At 45.8% G+C, this 25,738-nt stretch overlaps 1 protein-coding gene across 1 annotated transcript; it reads right to left on the minus strand.

Moving 5' to 3' along the window:
* Nucleotides 1-231: 231 nt before the first annotated feature.
* On the minus strand, nt 232-19,620 carry LOC132390293 (C-type lectin domain family 12 member A-like). Its single transcript, XM_059962910.1, has 6 exons — nt 19,583-19,620; nt 14,383-14,496; nt 7,115-7,282; nt 3,058-3,200; nt 2,190-2,254; nt 232-1,130 (listed from the first exon to the last, which is right to left on the minus strand). The coding sequence occupies exons 2-6, from the start codon at nt 14,489-14,491 to the stop codon at nt 950-952; spliced, it is 666 nt and encodes a 221-aa protein (XP_059818893.1). The 5' UTR covers nt 14,492-14,496; nt 19,583-19,620; the 3' UTR covers nt 232-949.
* Nucleotides 19,621-25,738: the final 6,118 nt, after the last annotated feature.

A 25,738-nucleotide genomic window follows, 5' to 3' on the forward strand; every position in this document is an offset into this window, starting at 1 on the left:
TCAATATGTCATTGGTGAGGACACATTTGGTGTTCTGTGAGCAGGTTTCCATCGCTTATCTCACAGGGGATGTGAGACATTGGAGAGGGTTCACGGGAATGATAACGGGATTGGACATGGTATTATAGGAGGAGTATTTGACAGCTCCGGGAGACAGAACACCCACACACAGCGATTCAGCAAAAGCTTCTTCCCATTCGCCATCACATCTTTCAACATATCAGCAAAAACTCGACATATTTGTGGTGTTTATTCATATTTGCAGTTTACATTAATTGTACATCTTTGCGCCGTACTGATCCTTCAAAAGAACAAATTCCAGGCGTGATAAGTTTCAGATTATAAATGAAATAGCGATTCCTGAGGAAAACATCCGATAAGAGTGGACAGGACACTTGGCCCGCTGGTCTTCACCAGTCACACTGAGTACAGGAGTCGGGAGGTCACGTTGCCGTGGTACAAGAGGGGCACAGACAGAGAGAATGCGGACAGACTTTCACCCAGGGTTGGGTTATCGAGCACCAGAAGGGACAGGATTGAGGTGAGAGTGAATTGAAAGCAGAAAGAGAGAGGGAGAGAGAGGTCAGGGAGACGGAGTGTTCAGAGAGAATGGGGAGGGTAGAGAGAGAGTGTCTGGGGGAGCGAAGGGGAGAGAGATGTAAGAGGTGTGCAGAGGGAGAAGAGAAAGAGTGGGCGGAGAAAGTTTGAGGAAATAAGGGGAGGCGAGAGGGTAGAGAGAAAGGTAGAGGGAGCGCGGAAGAGCGGGACGGGGGAATGGCGAGAGAGAAGGGGATAGATGGCGAGAGGGATTTGTCGGTGTCTGGTGGGGAGAATATGGTTGCAACAAGAGGAGATGGAGTAGGAGGGAGGGGCAGAGAGTGTGGGGAGGGAATTTGAAAGGATTTAGGAGTGAGAGAGAAGGTGGAGAAAATGAGGGCAGTCACTTGACTCATGTTGACTCCACTGGCAGTTGGCAGAGACCCTGGATCTTTTCAGGAACATCCGGGATCAAAGGTGCCGACTTCTCGCAGATGAAATTCCGAATAGCAACATCACAAGTGTCACCACTTCCGCACCGTCTGCAGACGGGTGCTCCAGAGTGCTTGTACAGGAGACTCCGGCCCACCGTCCTATCCAGGAGGGTTAATAAATTTCAACAGAGACAAAACAGCTTCAGTAGAGGACCTGAGCGGAGACCGTCCCCAAGCTAATCCCATGAATTCGATCTCTCCTAATTGCCTGTATGAGTTCTCAAACATCCCACACGACCACTCTCCCCCACGTCCCCGTGCCGGTACCCAGAAAAATACCACGGTCCCAATGTCTCCCCACAACCCTGTGTCAGTTCCCTAACTAATCGTACTGACCCAATGTTTCCCCACAGCCCCGTATCCCCCAAACTAATCCCACCGAACCGCTTCCTCACCACAGACCACTTTCAGTCATCATACGAATCGAACAGGCCCACCCTCCTCCCTCTGATCTGTTTCAGTCCCCGAACAAACCCCACTGTCCCACCATCTCCCCACAGACCTATGTCTGTCCTGAAATGAATCCCAATGTTCCACACTCAGCCCTGTGTGGTTCCAAGTTCATCTCGTTGTCTCTTCCTCTACCCAGAGCTTCGTGTCTGTCTCCTGACATATCCCACTACACCGCGCTATCCCCATACCCTCCGTTCCACCTCCAGACTTATACCACTGGCACCCTCTCTCCCACATCCTTGCCTCAGGTCGCAAACTAATTCCGTTAACCCACTGCATACCACCGCCCTGTTTCTGTCTCCCAACTGATCGAGTTGCACTACTCTCGCCACTCAGATACATGTCATTCACCAAACTAATCCCACTGTTGCTCCCTTTCCTCACAGCCCGGCGACAATCTCCAAAATAATCCCACTGCACGTCGCTTACCTCACCCACATGCGTTAGCACGAAAATAATCTCTGTCTCTGATCTCTCCCCACTGCCCTCTGTCAGTTTCCGAAATATTCCCACTGCATTGTCCTCCCCGACAGACACTTTCAGCCCGAAAATGTTCCCATTGTACAGCACGCTCCCGACAAAATCGGACTGTCTACAAACAAATCACAATGCCGTTCCCCTTCCCCACGAAACTACTTCAGACCGTAATCCCATTTTCTCCCGTCAGGACTATGTCTTCACCCCACAGATTAGTTATAAACTCACCCGTTTTCGCATTTTTCAATCCAGTAAGCAAGTTTGATGACCAGAAGATTGTGGAATACAAAGAACTGGGAAGTTAAATTAACTTGATTAATGCGTAGAATCGAAAAATATGTACTTCTCTCAGCTGATTACAACATAAATCTGGGATGGGTCTGTCTGGAAGGAGCTTCATTCCGTGTCTGACACCGGGATTGTGTGATGGGACGGTGCGGACGGAGATTCACTCTATGTCTGACCCCGGGAGTGTGTGATGGGACGGTGAGGAGGGAGATTCACTCTGTGTCTGACCCCGGGAGTGTGTGATGGGACGGTGCGGACGGAGATTCACTCTGTGTCTGACCCCGGGAGTGTGTGAAGGGACGGTATGTAGGGTGAATCACTCTGTGTCTGATCCCGGGAGAGTGTGATGGGACGCTGTGGAGGAAGCTTCACTCTGTGTCTGACCCCGGGAGTGTGAGATGGGACAGTGTGGAGGGCGATTCACTCTGTGACTGACCCTGGGAGTGTGTGATGGGAAAGTGTGGAGGGAGATTCACTTTGTATCTGACCCCGGGAGTGTGTGATGGGACGGTGAGGAGGGAGCTAAACTCATTGTCTGACCCGGGGATTTTGTGATGAGACGGTGTGGAGGGAGATTCACTCTGTGTCTGACGCCAGGAGTGTGTGATGGGACGGTGTGGAGGGAGAGTCACTCTGTGTCTGACCCCGGGAGTGTGTGATGGGACGGTGTGGTGGAAGGTTCACTGTGTGTCTGACCCCGGGAAAGTGTGATAAGACGGTGTGGAGGGAGATTCACTCTGTTTCTGACCCCGGAAGTTTGCGATGAGTCCTGTGTTACTGTGTGATCTTTTCGAGCTGTGACACATACCGCTTCATCACTTGAATTGATTTCCAGCAGCCTTGATTCACGGTTTGAACATTCTTGCTCCGCTTTTTGGAAAGTGGTATCAAACGTGGATACGTAATAACACCGGTCTTTATTTGTGACCCAGTCCTTGAAACATGTTTGCTCTGGAAATCAGGAATAAGAAGCAGTAAGACACAGAGTGAATCTCGCTTCACACTTTCCTGTCACACACACCCGGGGTGACACACAGAGTGAAATTCTCTCCACGGGGTACAATCACGCACACCTGAGGTCAAGCACAGAGTGAATATCCCATACATAACGTCTCATTGTAAATTAACAAAGATCAGACACAGTGAATTTCTCTCCACACCATCCATCACACACTCCCGGGATCAAGACACAGGGTGAATAGAACATGGAACATAGAATAATACAGCACTGTACAGGCCATGTGGCCCAAAATGTTGTGCCTATACTTAAACCCTTCCTCCCATATATCCCCCTACATTAATTTCCTCTATATGCCTGTCTAGTAGTCTCTTAAATTTCACCAGTACATCTGTCTCCACCACTGACTCAGGCAGTGCATTCCACAAACCAACCACTCTCTGAGTAAAAAGCCTTCCTCTAATATCCCCCTTGAAATTTCCACCCCTTACATTAAAGCCATGTCTTCTTGTATTCAGCAGTGGCGCCATGGAGAAGACGCGCTGGCTGTGCACTCTATCTATTCGTCTTAATATTTTGTATACCTTTATCATGTCTCCTCTCATCCTCATTCTTTCCAAAGAGTAAAGCCTTAACTCTTTCAATCTCTCTTCATAATGTATACTCACTAAACCAGGCAGCATCCTGGTAAATCTCCTCTGTACCCTTTCCAATGCTTCCACATCCTTCCTCTAGTGAGGGACCTGAACTGGATACAGTACGCCAAGTGTGGCCGAACCGGAGTTTTGTGGAGCTGCATCATTACCTCGTGAATCTTAAACTCTATCCCTTGACAAATGAAAAAGTAACAGTCCTGAAGCTTTCGTAACTACCCTCTCTACCTGTGAGGCAACGTTTAAGGATCTGCAGACATACACCCGCAGATCCCTCGGCTCCTCCACACTACCAAGTATCCTGCCATTTACATTGTACTCTGCCTTAGAGTTTGTCTTTCCAAAGAGTAGCACCTCACACTTCTCAGAGAGGAACTGCATCTGCCGCTTCTCAGCCTACTTCTGCATCTTGTCAATGTCTCCCTGCAGTCTTTGACAATCCTCCACACGATCCACAACACCACAAACCTTCAGGTCGTTTGAAAACCTGCCAACCCAGATGTCTACCCCCACATCCAGGTCGTTAATAATATTCACGAAAAGTAGGAGTCCCAGAACCGACATTGTGGGAAACCACTAGACACAGCCCTCCAATCCGAATGTACTCCCTCCACCACGACCCCCTGTTTTCTGCAGGCAAGCCAACTCTGAATCCAACTGGCCAAACTTCCCTGGAGCCCATGTCTTCTGCCTTTCAGAATAAGCCTACCGTGTGGAACCTTATCAAATGTAGGTTCCGGTGAGTTTTGTTTCGTTAGTTTAGAGTTATAGAACATGTCAGGCAGGATGTTGGAATGTACTCCTTGAAGGGTGAGGGTAGTCAGGGAGACCTTCTCTGTCGCTAACAACGACACCTGCAGGAAGTGCATCCAGCTACAGCTCCTAACCTCCGGATCAATCCCGAGAATGATGAGTTTATAGACAGTGGTTTCAGGGAGGTAGTTACGGCAAAGAAGCAGCGCACCGGTAATTGGGTTATCGTCACGCGAGGGAAGGGGGAAAGGGCAGACAGAGCAGGGATCCCCCGTGGCCTTTCCCCTCAACAACATGTATACCGATTTGGATTATGTTGGGAGGGATGACTTACCTGCGACAAGCTGCGGCTGCCGGATTTCTGGCACTGAGTCTGGTTCTGCGGTGCAGAAGGGAGGGGGCAGAGGAGGAGAGCGGTAGTGATAGGAGACTCGATAGTTAGAGGTATAGAGTAAAAAAAAACCTTCCTTTAATATTCCCCTTGAACATTCCACCCCTTACCTTAAAGTCATGTCCTCTTGTACTGAACAGTGGTGCCCTGCAGAAGAAGTGCTGGCTATCCACTCTATACATTCTTCTTAATATCTTATACACCTCCGACATGTCTCCTCACATCCTCCTTCTCTCTTTGTAAAACCTTCGCTCCCTTAATATCTGATCATCATCCATACTCTCTAAACCAGGTAAATCTCCTCTGTACCCTTTCCAATGCTTCCGCATCCTTTCTATAGTGAGGCGACCAGAACTGGACACAGTACTCCAAGTGTGGCCGAACCAGGCTTTTCCAGATCTACACCATTTCCTCGTGACTCTTAAACATAGAACATCGAATAGTACAGAACGTTACAGGTCCTTCGGCCCACAATTCCTCCATATACTTATCTCGTAGTTTATAAAACTTCACTGGTGTATCTGTCTCCACCACTGACTCAGGCAGTGCATTCCACGCACCAACCACTCTCTGAGTGAAATACCTTTCTCTAATATCCCCGGTGAACTTTCTTCCCCTTAACATAAAGCCATATCCTCTTGTATTGAGCAGTGGTGCCCTGGGAAAGAGGCGCTGGCTGTCCACTATATCTATTCCACTTAATATATTGTATCCCTCTATCATGTCTCCTCTCCAGGCATGCGTTAACGTTCCGTGTGTCAGACACACGCATGAACCCAAACCCAAAACCTCTCACACAACCCCCATTCCCGCCATAGCTACTCATCACACGCGCACAGTGTCAAACACAGAGTCCCATCGTACATACATGGGGTGAGACACAGTTTTAAAATCCCTGCACCGTCCGATCACACACTAACACGGTCAGACGCAGACTGAATCTCCCTCCCCGCGGACCCATCACATACTCCGGGCGTCAGACGTGGAGTGATGCTCTGTGCTCACTGCCTTTTATAAACGCCCGGGCTCAGACGTGGAGTGAAGCTTCCATCCATATTGTCCCATCAAACAATCTCGGAGACAGACACAGACACTCATTCCAGCGGTCAGACGTGATGTGAAGTTTCTTACACACCATCCTGTCTCACTTTTCCCAGGTCAGATTTTGAGTGTGAATCTCTCTCTCCACGGCCCCATCAGCCTCTCCAGCGGTTAGAGACAGAAGGAAACTCCCTCAGCGCACACGACGAATATCGGAGTGAAAGTGATTATGCATCGTCAGTTTCTCAACGCAGCAAATTTCAGACACAGAGTGAAGCTGCCTCCAAACGCCCCCATCTCACACTCCCGAGTATAGAACGTGAATCTCCGTCTTTACGCCCCATCACGCAATTCCTGGAGGGTCACAGAGTGAGGCTCTCTCTGAACCATTCCATCACAACCACCTGTGTTTTCACACAAAGCGAAGCTCCGCCCACACCCTCCCATGGCACACTCACGGGGTCAGACTCCCTCCACAATAACTAATCACAAAATCGTGTGTCACATAGAATAAACATCCATCTGCACTGTCCCATCACCACTCCTGGAATCAAACACAAACGCTCACTCTCTGCGATCCCTTCACACACTCCCGGATTCAGACACAGAGTGAATCCCCCTCCACACAATCCCGTCAAACACGGCCGGATTCAGAGTGAAAAGCTCTCTCCACCTTGCCATAACACACTTCAGGGGTCAGACATGCGGTGTATCTCTCTGGGCAGTGTCCCGTCAGATAATCCCGCTGTCACACACAGAATAAATTTGGATCCATTAGACACTCCCAGAGTGAGCCATGGAGTGAAGCAGCAATGTTACGACTCACAATCCCGTGTTCAAAAACAGAGTGAATCCACCTCCACAACCTCCCATCACACTGTCCTAGATTCAGTGTCAGACGGAAACACCCTTCATGTAGTCCCATCATGCTCGCCGAGTCAAACACAGTGTGAATCACCCTCCATCCCAACTCTTCACACACTTCTGATGCCAAGCACTGAGTACCGCTTCCTCTCCCCATGCCTGCCCTGTGATGAGGAGCGGGTGAAAGAGGGGGATGATGCCTCACCTCTTCTGCTGATCAGCAATTCACAGATTTGAGCTTTGGCTTCTTTGACAGATCTGTACTTCGTTTCCATCTCAGTGAACTGGAGACGGAGATTGTTGTTCATTCGTATAAGATCGGACAGATTAGAGTTTCGGTGCCATGTTTGGTAAGACTGACGAATCTGTGACACTGAGAGAGATGGTGACGGATGTTTAGCGTTTACAGTGACACGTGAGTCAGCGTCACGCTACCGAACTGGTCACAGAGAGTGTTTTGTCAGTGTCCCGGTGAAGAGTGTCACAGTGAAGGATGTGCTGATGGCACAGTCAGAGGCGTCGGCACCACATTGTCTGGCGTGTCTGTTTCACGCTGAAGGGTTATCAATGTCCCGGTGAAGGTTTTTTTGTTGTTTCCGTGGGGGTCTGCGTCAGTATCGTGCGAGGAATGTCCGAGTTGCTGTGAGAGGAGTGTCGGTATCACTGTGATAGGAGTTTCTGTGCCCCGGCGGGAGGTGTGACGGATCACAATGAAGTGTATCTCGATGTCAAGTCGAAGAAAATGTCACGGTGAGGGCCTCGTGGTGTCATGGTGGGTGGAGTATCTGTGTCACGGTGTGGGGTGCGCTGGTTTCACAGCGAGGGGTAAGTCTGTATCACGGTGAGATTCATGTCATGGCCACGGTGTGTGTGAGAGTGTCACACTGGGGTATGTGTCGGTGTCACGGAGAGGACTATGTCGGTGTCATTGTGAATTTAGGTGTCTGCATCACGGTAAGGGGTTTGCCTGTGTCAGGGTGAGGTGTGGGTAATTACCTCAGTGATCTGTGCATCGGCGTTATGTTGAGGAGCGATGCTGTCACGTTAAGGGGTTTTACAGTGACGTCTGAGTATTTATCACGATGCGGTGCGGAGCGGATCACATTGAGGAGCGTGAATATGTCACGGTGTACGCAACCTCAGCGTCACGGTGAAGAACGTGTCAGTGTCACTGTGAGGTGTGTTTCAGTGCTGCCTTGAGGAGTTTATCAGTAACACCGTCAGGGACATGTCGATGTTACTGAAGGGTACCATGCGGTCAGTGTAACTGTCATGTGCGTGTCACAGCGATGATCGTGTCGGTGTCGCGGGTAGGAGTGTATCTGTGTCTCGTTGAATGTCGTGACCGTAATACGGTAAGAGAATTGTCAATGTTATGGTGAATGGCGTGTCGGAGTCAGCATGAGTCTTGACTGTGTTACTGTCAAGGCAGGGTTTTTATCACGGTTAGGGGAGTGTCCGTGTTATCGAAGATAGAGCATAGAATTGTACAGCACAGAACAGGCATTTCGGCCTACAATGTTATGCCGACCCGTAAACCCTGCCCCACATACCTGTCCAACAGCCTCTTAAAATTTACTGATGAATCTGCCTCCACTACTGATTCAGGCACGAACCATTGTCTGACTAAAAAAAAAAATAAAATCTTCCTCTAATATCCCCCTTCAACTTCCTACCCCTTACTTTAAAAGCAGGTCCTGTTGTATTGAGCAGTGCGCCCTTGGGGAAGAGGCGCTAGCTGTCCACTCTGACTATTCTTCTTAATATCTTGCATACCCCTACAATGTCTCCTCTCATCCTCCTTCTCTCCAAAGAGTAAAGCTTTAGCTCCCTTAATCTCTGGTCATAATCCACACTCTCTAAACCAGGCAGCATCCTTGTAAATCTCCTCTGTTCCCTTTCCATCCTTCCTATAGTGTGGCGATCAGAACCGTACACCAGGTGTGGCCTAACTTGAGCTTTATAGAGCTACACCATTAACTCACTTAATGATGCTGTTGGCGAGGAAAACCGACCAGGTGTGAGCCACAGTGACAGGGCCTCTGGCACTGAGTCTGACCCTGTGGTGCAGAAGGACGGGATGGAGAAGAGGAGAACTGTCGTCATTGGAGACTCGTTAGTCAGGGGAGCAGACAGGACATTTTGTGGATGTGAGAAGGAAACCCGCATGGTTTGTTGCCTCCAGGTTTCCAGGGTCCAGGATGAATCAGACCGGGTGCTTGACATCCTGATACGAGAGGGAAAGAATTAGTGATACATGTTGGTACCAACGACATAGGCTGAAAGAGTGATGAGGTCCAGAAGTGTGAGTTTCGGGAACTAGGCAGAAGGCTAAAGATCAGGAACTCAAGGGTTGCGTTCTCAGGAATGCTGCCAGTGTTACGTGATAGTGATGGTAAGAATTGAAGGAGATGGCAATTGAATGCGTAGCTGAGGAGCTGGTACATGGTGCAGGGTTTGAGATTTTTGGATCGTTGGGATCTATTCTGGGGAATTTAGGACGTTTACAGATTAGATGTGTTGCACCTGAAGTCGAGGGGGAGCAATATTCTTGCAAGTATGTTTGCTAGCATGGTTCAGGAAGTTTTAGACTAATTTGCAAGGGGGATGGGACCCGGAGCGATAGAGAAGTGAAAGAAGTGCATGGAGTAAAGCCATATCAAAAATATAGAGAAGCATTGAGGAAAGAGAATCAGAATAAAGGGTGTAAAGATAGTAACGTAGAAGGGCGAAAGTCTATGTAGAATGCAAGAAGCATCATGAACAACGGTGAAGAACTGACAGCTTGGATACATGAATAGAATTATGATGTAGAGGCCATGACGTAGACTTGGCTGGCACCAGGGCAGGAATGGATTCTCAATATTCTTGGACTTCAGTGCTTTAAAAGCAATAGAGAGGTGGGAAAGGTACAGAGGGGTGGCATTACTGGTCAGGGATACTATTACAGCTGCAGAAATGGTGGGTAATGTAGCAGGATCCTCTTTTGAGTCTGTATGGGCGGAGGCAGGGAAAGGTAGGCAGTTACTGTACCTGGGGCATTCTACTGGTAGCAGCAGAGGTACAGAGGAACAGATTGGAAAGCAGATTTTGAAAAGGTGCAAAAATAACAGGGTTGTTATCATAGGTGACATAAACTTCCTAATATTGATCGGCACGTGTTTAGTTCCAAGGGCTTGGATGGTGCAGAGTTTGTTAAGTGTGTCCAGGACGGATTCCTGTCACAGTATGTTGACAGGCCGATTAGGAGGAATGCCAGACTAGATCTAGTATTAGGTAACGAACCGGATCAGGGCACAGATCTGTCAGTGCGTGAGTATCTGGGGGAGAGTGATCACCGCTCCCTGGCCTTTAGCATTATCATGGAAAAGGATAGAATCAGAGAGGACAGAAAAATGTTTAAACGGGGAAGGGGAAATTATGTGGCTATGATTAGCATCATAGCCTCACACCTACTTGCGGGTGTGAATTGGGCTGATGTTGTTGCAGGGAAATGTACTATGTATATCTTGCAGGACATTAGGGATAAAATTGTCCCGGTGAAGAAGATAAAGAATGGTAGGGTGAAGGAACAATGGGTGACAAGTGAAGTGGAAAATCTATTCAGGTAGAAGAAAGCAGCATACATGAGGTTTAGGAAGCAAGGATCAGATGGGTCTACTGTGGAATACAGGGTAGCAAGAAAGAAGCTTAAAAGGGGCTGAGAAGAGCAAGAAGGGGTAATGAGAAAGCTTTGGCGAGTAGGGTAAAGGAAAACCCCAAAGCATTCTTCAATCTGTGAACAACAAAAGGATGACAAGAGTAATGGTTGGACCAATTAGAGATAAAAGTGGGCAGCTGTGCCTGGAGACTGCTGGGGTGAGCGAGGTCCACAATGAATACTTCTCTTCGGTTTTCATCAATGAGCGTGTATTTGCTGACGGTAAGGTCAATATAAGTGAGGTTGATGTTCTAGAGCAAATTTATATTAAGGGAGAAGAGGTGTTGGAGTTGTTAAAATGCATTAGGACGGAAAAGTCCCCGGGGCCTGACGGAATACTCCCCAGGCCGCTCCACGAGGCGAAGGAAGAGATTGCCGAGCACCTGGCTAGGATCTTTCGGTCCTCGTTGTCCACGGGAATGGTACCAGAGGATTGGAGGAAGGCGAATGTTGGCCCCTTGTTCAAAAAGGTTAGTAGGGATAGGGATTGTGTACTAGGGATATAAAATACTGCTTAGGCCTCACTTGGTTCTGGTCACCGCACTATAGGAAGGATGCGGAAGCACTGGAAAGGATAGAGAGGAAATTTACCAGGATGCTGCCTGGTTTAGAGAGTATGGATTATGATCAGTGATTAAGTGAGCTAGGGCTTTACTGTTTCGAGAGAAGGAGGACGAGAGGAGACTTGATAGAGGTGTACAAGATATTAAAAGGATTAGATAGTGTAGACAGCTATAATTATATTAATTATAGAAAGTGTGCCTTACGTCTGTGGTGGGAAAGCAGTTGGAAAAGATTCTTGGAGATCGGATCTATGAGAATTTAGAGAATCATGGTCTGTTCAGAGACGGTCAGCATGGCTTTGTGAAGGACATATCATGTCTAACAAGCCTGATAGATTTCTTTGAGTTGGTGACGAGGCATATAGATGAGAGCAGTGCAGTGGATATGATCCGCATGGATTTTAGCAAGGCACTTGACAAGGTTCCACACAGTATGCGTATTCAGAAAGTCAGAAGGCATGGGATCCATGGAGATTTGGCCGGGTGGATTCAGAATTGACAAGCCTGCAGAAGGCAGAGGGTCGTGGTGAAGGGAGTACATTCCGAATGGAGGGTTCTGACTAGTGGTGTCCCACAAGGATCTTTTCTGGGACCTTTAATTCCCGTGATTTTTTTAACGACCTGGTTACTGTGGTAGAAGTGTGGGTTAGCAAGTTTGCAGACGACACAATGGTTGTTCGTGTTGTAGATAGTGTAGAGGATTGTCGAAGTTAAGGGGACGGAAATTCAAGGGGGATTTTGGAGAAAGGTTTTTCACTCAGAGAGTGTTTGGTGCGTGTAATGCACTGCCTAAGTCAGTGGTGGAGGCAGATTTAAGAGGGAAGTTTAAGAAACTACCAGACAGTTATATGGAGGAATTTAAGTTTGGAGTTATATGGGAGGCAGTGTTAGAGTGTTGGCACAACATTGTGGATTGAAGGGCCTGTAATGTGCTATGTTCTCACAACTCTTAAACTCTATCCCTCGACTTTTAAATGCTAATACCCCATAAGCTTTATTAAGTACCCTAACTACCTGTGAGGCAAATTTTGGGGACCTGTGGACATGTACACCCAGAGACTCCTGCTCCTCCACACTACCATGTGTACTGCAATTTACTTTTTATACTGCCTTGGAGATTGTCCTTACAAAGTGTATCACCACACACTTCTCTGGGTTGATCTGTCTTTCATGAAGCCATGCTGACGATCCCTGACCAGACCATTATTCTTTAAATATCCATAGATCATCTGTCTAAGAATCTTTTCTAACAGCTTTCCCACGCCCGACGTCACGCTCACTGGTCTATAATTATCCGGACTATCCCTACTACCTTTTTCGAACAAGAGGGCAACTTTCGCCTCCCTCCAATTCTGCGGTACCATTTTGTGGAGAACGAGGACATAACGATCCTTACCAGAGGCTCAGCAATGATTATCCTCAACTCGAGGAGCAGCCCGGGGAAAATTCCGTCAGGCCCCTTAACCTTCCCGTTCTCATGAATTTTAACAACTCCAACACGTCATTTCCACTAGAATCAACATGCTCCAGAACATCAACGTTGGTCATATTGTCGTCACCGTCATCAAGTTCACTCTCATTGGTGACTACCGAAGATAAGTATGCATTGAAGACCTCGCTCTCTTCCGCATTCGCCAGGCACAATTGTATCCCACATTTATCTCTAATCAGTCCTTCCTGCTCTCCTGCCTTCTTTTCATTCTTCACCGAACGGAGGAATGCCTTACCTTACCCGCCAAGGCCTTCTCACGTCCGCCTCTGGCTCTCCTGAGCCCCCTCTTAAGCTCCTTTCTTGCTATATTATATTACTCAATAGTCCCATCTGTTCTTTGCTTCCCAAACAGCATGTATGCTGTCTTCTTACACCTGCTAGACTTTTCACCTCACTTATTACCCATGGTTGCTTCACCCTACCATTCTTTATCTTACTCACCAAGACAAATTTATCCCTAACATCGTGCATGAGATTCCTAAACAACGACCATATGTCCTGTGACTAGTTGTGTGCCTGTGGCTAGTGGTGTGCCCCAGGGATCAGTGCTGGGTCCATTTTTATTTGTCATCTATATCAATGATCTGGAATGTAATGTAGTAAATTGGATCAGCAAATGTGCTGATGATACAAAGATTGGAGGTGTAGTGGACAGTGAGGAAGATTTTCAAAGCCTGCAGAAGTATTTGTACCAGCTGATAAAATAGGCTGAAGAATGGCAGATGGAGCTTAATATAGACAAGAGTGAAGTACTGCACTTTGGAAGGGCAAACCAAGGGAGAACATGCAAGGTAAATGGTAGGGCACTGAAGAATTCAGTGGAACAGAGCGATCTGGGAATACAGATACAAAATTTTCTAAAACTGGCGTCACAAGTAGATAGGGTCGTAAACAGAGCTTTCGGCATACTGGTCTTTCTAAATCAAATTATCTAAGATAAGAGTTGGAATGTCATGGCGAGGTTTTATAAGACATTGATGAGGCCAAATTCACCTACTTAGTGGAAGGATATACATAAGGTTGAAATAGTGCAGAGAAGGTTTACAAGGATGATGCCGGCACTTGAGAAATTTGCACAGGATGGTTGGATAGCTTAGGACTTTATTCCACGGAGAGTGAAGAATGAGGGGAGATTTGATAGATGTATATAAAATTATGGCGTGTATAAGTGGAGTGAATGCAAGCAAGCTTTTTCCACTGGGTTAAGGGAGAATAAAGAAACGAAGTACATGGGTTCAGGGTGAAGGGCGAACAGTTTAAAGGTCACATTAGTGGGGGCCTCTTCACACAGAGAGTAGTGGGAGTGTGGAATGAGCTGTCATTTGAAGTGGTGACCTCAGGCTCACATTTGTCATTTAAGAAAATCTTGGACTGGTACATGGATGAGAGGTGTAAGCGGTGATATGGTCTAGACGCAGGTCTGTGGAATTAGGCAGTAAAAATAGGTCAGCACCTCCAAGACGAGCCAAAAAGCCTGCTTCTGTGCTGTAATGTTCTATGGTTGGCAGTTGTGTGTCCGTATCACTTTGAGCGATGTGTTGGTGGGGGTTGTGTCGGGGTCACGGTGAGGGAAATGTCTGAGTCATTGTAAGCGGCCGTCAGTACCACGGTGAGGGGTGTCTTGGTCTCACATTGAAGGGCTTTTCGGTGTAATGTTGGGAATGTGTCTCCATTTTTATTCTGTGCTGTTTGGTCGTTGCGACCGGTGTGAAACTCACCGTGAATCCTCCAGCAGATACCCGTGATAATGAGGGCCGCTGTTAAAACGCAGATTAGCCATATGCTTGAGTCTGATCGGTCTCTCCTTGCGGGTCGTTCACTTCCCATGTCGTCTGTGGAAAAAAAAAATCGTTTCGTGACTTTGTTAATCGTCATATCCCCTGATCTAATCCACCCCTGCTCTTGCTACTCTCCGCGTTCAGATCAGTCCTTGCCCTCCTGAAAAGCAATGAACGGAAATGACAGAAAAGAATCTCCACATGCAGCTCGAGTTCAAGAACTCTCCCAAATACTCTCATGCACAGTACTGACAAACCTTCCCGCTAGGATATCAGCTCCACTCCATTACAGAAGTAACCCGTCTTCCATCTCTTCTATACAGATACAACCTTTCTTGGAAAAAAATTTACAATGATTCCAAATTTTGGAGCCCTCCCTCTTACACCACGTGCTAAACTGTATGCACTTCTTATATCTGGACTCACTGGGAGGTGCAGTAGTCCTGACCCTTCATTTAATAGCTAACTCCCTGTCAAAACTTTGCAAAACTAGCTTTGCACACACACGGATTTCATTTGTACATATATGCTGCTCACTCACACACTTAAGAATCATAGAGAAGGAATGGTGTGCTGAGAAAAGGGGTTGGAATGGGAGGAGAGTGGGGCCACAGAAAGTGTGTTCAGATTGCAGCCGTCGGAGCTGAACGTGTGAGTTGCCATTTTCTTGCTCCTTATCTGTAATTGGAGTCTGCTTAATCGCCGAAATCCACTGACCTATGACTAAGTGTCCAAGAAAGAAGAAGGAAACAATCCCATCACACACTCTTGGAAACATACACTGCGTAACGCTCCCTCCGCAAAGATCCATCACAAGCTCCACGGTCATACACAGAGTAAAGCTCTGTGAGTGGACTGTGTGCTGTTGGAAGAGGCCGGCAGGGGAGAAGAGATGAGGCGAGGGAAAGGGTGGTGAGATTGAAGGTTACGGGAAGGTTTGCCAGTGCAATTCCGCATGGTTTAAACAAGATTTGCAGGGGGAGGGGAACCAGAAAGTCAGAGAAGTTAGTGAGGTGGAGGAGGATAAAGGTCATGCGAGAACTGCAAGTATAGTGCTTGGAGAAAAGCCAGATCTAACATATAAAGAGGCTTTGTGGAAAGAGAAGCAGATTAAAGGGAATAAAATGTGGTAAGGTATAGAGGATAAAATTTGTGTACTGCAATGCAAGAAGCATCAGGAAGAAAGGTGTTGAACTGAAAGCTTGGATACATACATGGAATTATGATGTCGTGGCCATTACAGAGACTTGGCTCGCTCAAGAGCTGGAATGGATTCTCAATTTCCCTGGATTTCAGCAATTTAAAAGGGATAGAGAGCAGGAAAAAGGGGAGGAGGGGTGACATTATTGTTCAGAGACACTATTAAAACTACAGAAAGGGTGGGTAATGTAGCAGGATCCTCTTTTGAGTCAGTATGGGTGGAAGTCAGGAACAGGAAGTGAACACTTACTCCATTGGTAGTATTCTATTGGACCGCTGGTAGCAGCAGAGATATCGAGGAGCAGATTGGTCGGCAGACTTTGGAAATGTGCAAGAGTAACAGTGTTGTCATCGTGGGTGACTTTATCTTCCCTAATATTGATTGGCAGCTGATTAGTTTCCATGGTTTGTAGGGGACAGAGTTTGTTAAGTGTGTCTAGGACGTATTTCTGTCACAGTATGTTGACAGGCCGACTGGGGGGGGGGGGATGCCAAACTAGACCTCGTATTACGTAGGTAACCGGGTTAGTTTAAGCATCTGGGGGACAGTGACCACTGTTTCACGGCCTTTAGCATTATCATGGAAAAGGATAGAATCAAAAGGACAGGGTTTTTTTTTAATTTGGGAAGGACAAATTATGAGGCTATACGGCTGGAATTTTCGGTCGTGAATTGTGATGATGCTTTTGCAGGGAAATGTACGAAGGACATGTTGTCGTTGTTTAGGGATCTCTCTCCGAATGGTAAGATTACAGTTGTCCCGGTGAGGAAGCTAAAGAATGGTAGGGTGAAGGAACCATGGGTGACAAGTGAAGTGAAAAATCTCGTCAGTAGGAAGAAGGCAGCAGACATGATGTTTAGGAAGCAAGGATCGGATGAAGTTATTGAATAATATATGCTACCAAGAAAGGAGCTTAAGAAGGGGCTGAGAACAGCAAGATGAGAGCATGAAAATGCCTTGGCGAGGAGGGTAAATGAAAACCCCGAGCATTCTTCAATGATGTGAAGAACAAAAAGATGACTGAACTGTAGGTTGGACCAATTTGAGAAAAAGGGGGGAAGATGAGCCTGGAGGCTGTGGAAGTGAGCGAGGTCCTCAATGAATACTTTTCTTCGGTATTCACCATTGAGAGGAAACTTGATGACGGTGAGGATAATATGATTAGGTTGCTGTTCTGGAGCAGGTTGATATCAAAGATAAGTCTGTGTTGGAGCTGTAAAAATACTTTAGGACGGATAAGTCCTCGGGGCCTGACAGAATATTCCAAAGGCTGCCCCCCTCTGGCTTGGATCTTTATGTCCTCGTTGTCCACGGAAATGGTACCGGACCATTAGAGGGAGGCGAATGATGTACCCTTGTTCAAATAAGATAGTAGGGATAGTCCGGGTAATTATAGACCAGTGAATCTTACGCCTGTGGTGGGAAAGGTGTTGGAGAAGTTTCTTAGAGATGAAATCAGTTGATATTTAGAGTACTATGGTCTGATCAGTGTCTGTCAGCATGGCTTTGTGAAGGGCGGATTGTGTCTAACAAGCCTGATAGAGTACTGAGTAGGTGATCAGGCATATAGATGAGGGTAGTGCAGTGGGTGTGATCAACATGGATTTTAGTAAGGCATTTGATAATTTTCCACGCTATAGGCTTATTCAGAAAATCAGAAGTCATGGGATCCAGGGAAGTTTGTCCAGGTGGATTTAGGATTTGCTTGTCTGCATAAAGCAGAGTATCGTGGTGGAGGGAGTACATTCCAATTTAATGTTTGCGATTAGTGCTGTCTCCCCAGGATCGGTTCTGCGACCCCTAATTTCCGTGAATTTTATAAACAGCCTGGATCTGGTGCTGGAGGGGTGGGTTGGCAAGTTTGCAGACGACACAACGTTTGGTGTTGTTGTGGAGAGTGCAGAGGATTGTCGAAGATAGCAGATACATTGATAGGATGCAGAAGTGTGCAAAAAGTTGCAGATGCCTTCAACTTGGAGAATTGTGAAGTTGTACACTTTGGAAGGAAAAACTCCATGACGGAGTACAAAGTAAATTGCAGGACATTAGCTAGTGGGGAGGAGCAGAGGGACCTGGGGGTCATTTCCACAGATCCCTGAAAGTTGCCTACCAGATAGTTAGGGCAGTTAAGAAAACTTATTGTGTGTTATCTTTCATAAGTCGAGGGATAGAGTTTAAGAGTCTCGAGGTAATGTTGCAGCTCTATAAAACAATGGTTAGGCCACACTTGGAGTACTGTGTGCAGTTCTGGTCGCCTCACTATAGGAAGGATGTGGAAGCATTGGAAAGGATACAGAGGAGATTTAGTAGGATGCTATCTGGTGTAGAGTGTATGCATTATGATCAGAGATGATGGGAGCTCGGGCTTTACTCTTTGGAGAGAAGGTGGATGAGAGGAGACATGATAGAGGTGTACAAGATCTTAAGAGGAATAGACAGAGTGGACAGCCAGCGCCTCTTCCCCAGGGCACCACTGCTCAATAAAAGAGGACATGTCTTAAAGTTAAGGGGTGGGATGTTCAAGGGGATATTAGAGGAAGGTGTTTTACTCTGAGAGTGGGTGGCGCGTGGATTGCACTGCCTGAGTAAGTGGATGAGGCAGATACACAAGTGAAATTTAACAAACTACTGGACAGGTATATTGAGGGAGATAGGTTCGCAGGTTATATTGGAGGCAGGGTTCATGGTCGGCACAAAATTGTGAGCCTAATTGCCTGTATTGCATTTTATGTTCTATGTTGTCACATTGCCATACGTTACTTATTCGTCATTTGCACCCATAAAGCCTCACTTAGAGGAATTGTCTTTCCTGTCCTGACTGTCCACTGCGGTGACATTTTCTCAGCCTAGTAATGTCACCCCTCCTCCTTCAATTCCTTCCGCTTTTTCACGACTAAAAATAGGGAAACTAGAAAATTCGTGCTGTCCTGGTTGCTCCTCCTACACTCCGTTCTCAATAATGGCTGCAATATCATATTCACTGTGTTGATTCATTCCCTGAGCTCCACTGCTCTTCTTTGAAGCTTCCTGCATTGAAATATACGGAGCTCAGGGCACCCGTCGCGTGATGCACAAACTTTTGATTCCTGCCTTTGTCTGAGGTCTTGGCAATATCTGTCTCCATATCGATTCCGCTATCTGCTCTGAACCGCATCCCCCTTCAACTCGAGTTCAAAATACTCTTCCAAAAACTCTCATACACAGTACGGACAAACATTCCCAATGGAATATCAGTTCCCCACAGGTCCAGGTGTAAACCGTATTCCATCACTTCTATACAGATCCCACCAAATTTTGGAGCCCTGCCACTAACACCACGTGCTAAACTGCCTGCTCATCCTCTGTCTGTACGCACTGGGCCGGTTAGTGGTCCTCTCCTTTAAGTTAACAGCTAAATCCCTGACCTCACTTGGCAAAACCAGCTTCACATACAGACCGATTTCATTTGTACATATATGCTGCTCACTCACCCACTTAAGAATCATAGAGAAGGGATGGTGTGCTGAGAAAAGGAAGGAGCGGAGATTGGGGCCACAGAAAGGGCGTTCAGTTTGCAGCCGTTGAGGCAGCATTTTCCTGCTCCCTATCTCTGTTGTGAGCCTGTTTAAACGCCGAAATCAACTGACCCATGGCTAGGAGTCACAGACAGAGCGAGAATCCCTCCATACAATCCCATCAGACACTCCTGGAAACATACACTGAGTAAGGCTCCCTCCGCAACGATCATCACACACTACTGGGATCAGACTCAGAGTGAAGCTCACTCCAAATTGTTTCAACAGACACTCCGGGGTCACACACGGAGTGAAGCTCCGTCCACACCGTCCAAACGTAGTGTCCCTGGGTCGGATAACCAGCGACGCTCCCTAAATATTATCTCATCACACTCCCTGGGCCGGACATGTGAAGTACCCCCCGCACCATCGCATCACACCCTACCGGAGTCAGCAAAAGTACGAAACCATTTCCTTCTTCCGTTCTCCCAACTCACAAATACCCAGACTTTCGGCTTTCCAGTAGTCTTGAATCGAGTGTGTCTCTCGGAGATGGTGTGTGTCTGTGAGCGGATTGCGTGCAGCCGTTAGAGGAAGGAAGAGGAGGAGAGAGAAGGCCAGGGAAAGGGTGGTGAAAATGCAAACACTGATGCAAGTGGTGTGGGAGCACATGAACGGCCTGTGCATGCAGAGTTGTGGAGAGATTCAGATCCTGGCGATCGATATCCTTGGTACGGGGGGAGGTAAAACACCAGCCATCATCTTTCCCTCATACTCCGCACAATTGCCTGTGTCACAGAGTGGGAGGAGTGGAGAGACGACATACATGGGGAACATTTAGCGGGTGGAGTGCATCAGGGAGACGGGGAAGGGCGTATGGGTACGTACCCGATGTCTGAGACGGCGAAGTGTGCAGGAGAGTGTGTGGGTCACGGAGACTGGGCTGCTTGTAGGCGAGGGAAGGGTGACGGAGACGGGAGTGGTGCACTGCAGTCTGTGTGATAGTGACTAGGAGTAGGGTGACGGAGTCAAGGAGTGGTTTTGGAGAGGTAGGTGGTTATACAAATTGGAGGACTGTATTCGAGTTACAGTGCAGTGCCTGACTCTGTGTTGGTATTGTTGAGTGGTGAGATCCTGTTGTGGTGCAGAGCCTGTCACTGTGTCAGTGTCACGATGAGGGGCGTGTTCATGTCACATGTGGGTTGTGGCAATGACACCGAAACACTTTCAGTGACCCATTGAAGAACATCTCCGTGTCACAGTGTCGGTTATGTGCGTCGTTCACAGCTTATGGAAAAGGTACTGTCCGTCTGCTTCAAGCCTCACTAATATCTACAGTGTCAGGCTGAGAGGCCTTGACACCTGACCTGAGCGCAACTGCCCTTCGAAATATACTTCCTGAGTTGAAATGGTCGCAGCACAGAACATGAGTCCCAGCAGGCTCAACCTTTTGCTTCTTGACTTTGTCTGAGGTCTGAACAACATTTCTACCAACAGCCACTAACTATCTGTAATGGCGCTCTTGATTACATCTCCCAGCAAATCAAGTTTCTACCAGCACTCTTCCCCATCCGTTCTAATGGCAAACCTTACCACTGGGATATTAGATCCAATCCAGTTCATGTAAACTGCGAGAGCTGCTCATGGGAGACGAAATGAAGAAGCTGAGCAGGGTAGGGACGGTGTGGCGCCTCCCCCAGACCGGAGACTGTGCTCCCCCCTCCCCCCAGTGTACGCTCGGCAGAAGGCAAACACTGTTGTGAACAATTGTTGATTACCGTGACGTTCAAAATACCCAGGGGCCTCAATCTGCATAACTGTGTGTGTGTGTGTGTGTGTGTGTGTGTGTGAGTGTGTGTGTGTGTGTGTGTGTGTGTGTGTGAGTGTGTGTGTGTGCGCGCGCGAGCGCACGTATTTAATAAACCGCTAATGGATTTTACTGATATCCCACAGATGCTTGCTATCTTTCTAATTTATACATATTATGTGATCTTTTTGTCGCCTGGGACTATTGGCATTGCGTTAAACAGCCTAGTCCTAACTGTATCCATGGGCATTCCTATGTGTTGGAATTACAGTCAGATTTCATTCGAAATTAATTGAAATGAAGTAAAACAGTTTCGTCTGTAGAGGTCGCACCTTCAGTGAAAGCGATCCCAGTTATACACATACCTGAAGACCTTGTTCTAACCCGAATGCATTAACCAGTTGTTAAAATGAATGTTATTTCTAATCGTAATTTCCTAATTATCGATTGACATCTCCCTAAAGCAAAAGGTTTAGCTGGGGTGGAGTTTCCCTAATTCCCTAATGGTTAATTTGCAGGTTGAACATAGAAATCTACAACACATTCCCGACCCCTCAGCCAGCAATGTTGTGCCGATGATGTAACTTTCTCAAGTTGAGTCTGTAGCAAGGAGGGCAAATGCATGTCAACATTTCGACTCGAATACAAAAGGAAAGGTGTGATTCTGAGACTTTATAAAGCATTGGTGAGGCCTCACGTGGAGTATTGTGAACAGTTTTGGGCCTCTCATCTTAGGAAGATGGTGCTCAAAGTGGAGAGAGTTCAAACGAGGTTCATAAAAAATGTTTCCAAGTTTGAAGGGCCTCATATGAGAAGTGCTTGATATCTCTCGGTCTGCACACTCTGAACTTTATAAGGAAGAAGGGTGACCCCATTGAAATCTATTGAGTATTTAAATTCCTTGATCGAGTGGGTGTGGAGAGGAAATTTTTTCATGTTTGGGGAGTCGAAGACCAGAGGACACCGACTTAGAAGATTGGCACGAGCGTTTAGAACAGAGACAAGGAGAAATTAATTTAGCCAGAGAGCGATGAATCTGTGGATTTCCTTGCCACAGGCGGCCGTGGAGGTAAAGGCTAAGATTTCCTTTTGTATATTTTTATCAGATGTTCTTGATTGGTCAGGGCTTGAAGGAACTCTGGCAGAAGGCAGGGGATTGAGGCTGAGAAGTAAATTGGATCAGTCACCATGAAATGGTGGAGCAGACTCAATGGGCCAAATGGCCTAATTTACTTAAGTTACTTTGTTTTATTGTACAAAAACCAAATGCTGTTGCTACGCTTAACTAGCTGAAAACTGAGGCAACAGGATAAGATGCAGACTCTGCCTTGATTGTGCAAGCTAACAAACGCTAGCAACATCTCATACCAAGAATGAGGTAATGTCAACAGTTCTGCGAAACTGTCTTGGTAATGGAGGAACTGACAGCAGATGTGCAGTTCTAATTTTGTGCACCTCACGGAAGCCTTCGTAATCTGGCTAATATCCAACAAATGCTTCCTGAAATCGCTCACTGAGTATATTTGGCTGCTGGCTATCGCCCAAAATTCGCTGTATATATTTAAGTTATAACCTGACTTTGGCGGAGTCGTAAGGCAACATGATCACGAATTCAAGGGTTAACCATGCACCGATGTCTGTGCCTATATTTCTCTTTGATCCCGGGATAAATAAGTGTCTGTACTTTATTTAGCTTTTACAAGAGCCCCACGTTCCCTTTTCGGCCACAATTGAATATTTCTTAAGAATTGAGTACTTCTTCATTTTTAGCAATACACATGTCTTGCACTTTCCTCATTTTTTTTCCTCAGAAATTAAAGCCATTGCCGCTCTACTGACATCCCTTGCAGATATGGTTGGAGAAATGACAGTGGAGTTCAACACGGAAAATGCAAGCATATAGCACGCTATTAAATACAAAACTGTTTCGATGAACAGAGGCGCCTTGCGCTCCGTGTCCATAGATCCCTGAACGTGGCTCCACAGTTTGCAGACCAAATGAGGACAAGCGGACTTTTGAGGAAGTAGACAGGCTACAGAAGGACTTAGAAACGGCAATGAATGGCCGATGAACTACTGTGTAAGGTATTGCACTTTAGAAGGAAAAACAAAAGGTAGAATATATAATTCTAATGGTAAGGCACCGAGGACTACAGTGAAAAACAAAGATTTGGGAATAGAGATATATAATACCCTAAAAGAAGATTCAGAGGTAGATACAGTAGTAAAGACGGCATTTGGTACATTGGGCTTTCTAAATCAAAATATGGAGTATAAGAGTTGGAATATTATGGTGAGGTTATATAAAGCATTGGTGAGGCCGAATTTGGAGTATTGTGTATAGTTTTGTTCGCCAAATTACAAGAAGGATATTGATAATGTTGAAAGAGTGCAGAAAAGTTCGCAAGGACATTGCTGGGATTTGAGAAACCCAGTTAAAGAGAAAGGTTGAATAGGTTTGGACTTTACTCCCTGGAACGTAGAAAAATAAGAAGAGATGTGATACAGGTATATAAAATTATGGTGGGTATAGACAGACTGTATTCAAGCAGGCTTTTTCCACTGAGGCTACGGGACAAAAAAATCAGTGGTCATGGTTTAAGGGTGAAGGGTGAAAAGTGTAAAGGGAATTTTAGGGTGGCTTATTCACGCAGAGAGTGGTGCGAGTGTGGAATGAGCTGCCAGATGAAGTGGTAAATGCGGGCTAACTGCTAACATATAAGAAAGAACTTAGACAGGTTCATGGATGAGAGGTGAATGGAGGAAAATGGTGCAGGTGTAGGTCTGTGGGACTAGGCAGAAAATTGGTTCGGCACTGCCAAGAAGTGCCAAAAGGCCTGTTTTAGTGCAGTAATCTTCTATGGTTCTATGGTTTATAAATGAGAGACCATATCACCTCAAACTCCTAACGTTGTAATCCCTTCTGTTACGAGAGAGCCAAAGATGGAGCCATAGAAGGCAAGTGGCGACTAAATTCTCGAACACACTCCGACTGAGACTTGAAATAAACAGGACAAAAATTGTGTCCAGTAGCTTCTTCTCCATGGGCGTCTGTGGCAACGAATTCCACAGAATCACCCCTCTCCAGCAAAATAAATTTCTCCTATTCTCCGTTGTAAAAGGACATACCTCCATTCGCAGGCCGTGTTTTCTAGTTTTAGTTTCGCCCCCGCCCCACCGTAGGAAGCTTTTCTCCACACCTGTTCTATCTAGGAACTTTAACGTTTGATAGGTTTCAATGAGGTCAAGGCGGGCAATCAGCGTTTTTTAGGTTTTTTTAAATGTCAACAGGTAAATTCTGAGTCTTCGACCGAAGTGAAAGGCGCAGACACCAAGATTTCATTTGTCCATTTTGGTACAATCTCAGCCCATAAGGTAGATTTCTATTAATTACTGGTTTATTTTATAAACAAAAAGTATTTTTGTTTAACATTTATGCTCCAAGTGCTGTCTATCCCGAGTCATTTAAGGATTTTTTTGTACCTCTTCCAAATTTAAATGAATATATGTTAATCGTGGGTGGAGATTTTAATTGATGTCTGAATCCGGTGATGGATAGGTCTGCTCCCAATCATGTACTTCCAAACAAATCTGCTAGATTTATTAATTTATTTTAGCTGACTCGGGAATTTTAGAAATTTGGAGGTTGCTACATCCTAGTGTTTAACATTTTGTTATATATATCAAAACTACTCTAGAATTGATTACTTCTTTATTGATTCTCGATTAGTTTCGTCTATAACTGCGTGTGCGTATGATGCAATCGCCATTTAGGATCATGCACCTTTGAAATTATCAATTAAATTAATTGACGTAACTTTTTGAACGGGACAATGGCGGTTGAACTCTATTTTGCTACAGAATTTAAATGTTGTTAATTAACAGATTTATTTTTTTTCAACTAATTAACACAAGAAATTTCCGGTGGAATATTATGTGATACCTTTAAATCATATATCCGTGGAAAATGATTTCATACTCTACAAAAATTTAAAAACGAATTAATAGTGAAATATGGACATTGTTTGATAAGATTAAAGACATTGAAAATAATATTCCATTGCTTCCAATCTGGAGCTTTATGAAGAGAGATTTGAACTTCAGATGCAACACAGTTTGTTAACAACATCCCCGATTGAAAACCATTTAGTTAAAATTAATAGTCAATGTTATATATGGTGATAAATCGAGTAAATTATTTGTCAACTACTGAAAGCTGTTTTGGCGAAATGTCTGATTAATAAAGTTCGTAGACGTGATGTATTTTGCCAGTTAACCATGATGAAATTAATCAGTCTTAATTAATTATTAAAGATGTTGAACGTTTAGCATTAGATGCAACCATTTCTAAAGAGGAAATAAAGAAAACATTTTTTTCAATGAACTCCGGTAAAGCAGCTGACCCGGATGGTATATATCTGAATTTTAAAAATCTTTTTCAGATTTACTTTCTCCCCGGTTATGTAGAATTTTTGAAGATGCTTTATTTAAAGGAGTAACGGGCTTAAAACACAACCCTGTCTAGTAACTCGAAAAAGCCTAAAAAAGTGGAATCTCTGGTTATTGGCAAATACAGCAGCCAAAGGTGTATAATATATTAATTGAAATCAAGATATTAATTTTGGGCTAAAATTAAAATTTTCAAGTATATAAATAAATATTCCAATTCATGTCTGTCAAAAGCCTTCTCGGCGTCAGGCGAAATAACACATTCTGGAGTATTAGATGAAGTAGCCCCACCCAATTTTAGGTTTTACTATTTGGCTGCCAATATAAGGAATATTACTTTCTGTT

This window comes from Hypanus sabinus, unplaced genomic scaffold (genome assembly GCF_030144855.1).
Source record: "Hypanus sabinus isolate sHypSab1 unplaced genomic scaffold, sHypSab1.hap1 scaffold_835, whole genome shotgun sequence".
Classification (NCBI taxonomy): Eukaryota; Metazoa; Chordata; class Chondrichthyes; order Myliobatiformes; family Dasyatidae; genus Hypanus; species Hypanus sabinus.

Coding starts and splice junctions, on each gene's coding strand:
- LOC132390293 (XM_059962910.1), bottom strand. CDS start 14,491: ATGGGAAGTGAACGACCCGCAAGGAGAGACCGATCAGACTCAAGCATA. Junction 3,201..7,114: donor ATTGCTGATCAGCAGAAGAG/GTGAGGCATCAT, acceptor CCTGATTTCCAG/AGCAAACATGTTTCAAGGAC. Junction 1,131..2,189: donor ATTGAAAAATGCGAAAACGG/GTGAGTTTATAA, acceptor CCTCCTGGATAG/GACGGTGGGCCGGAGTCTCC.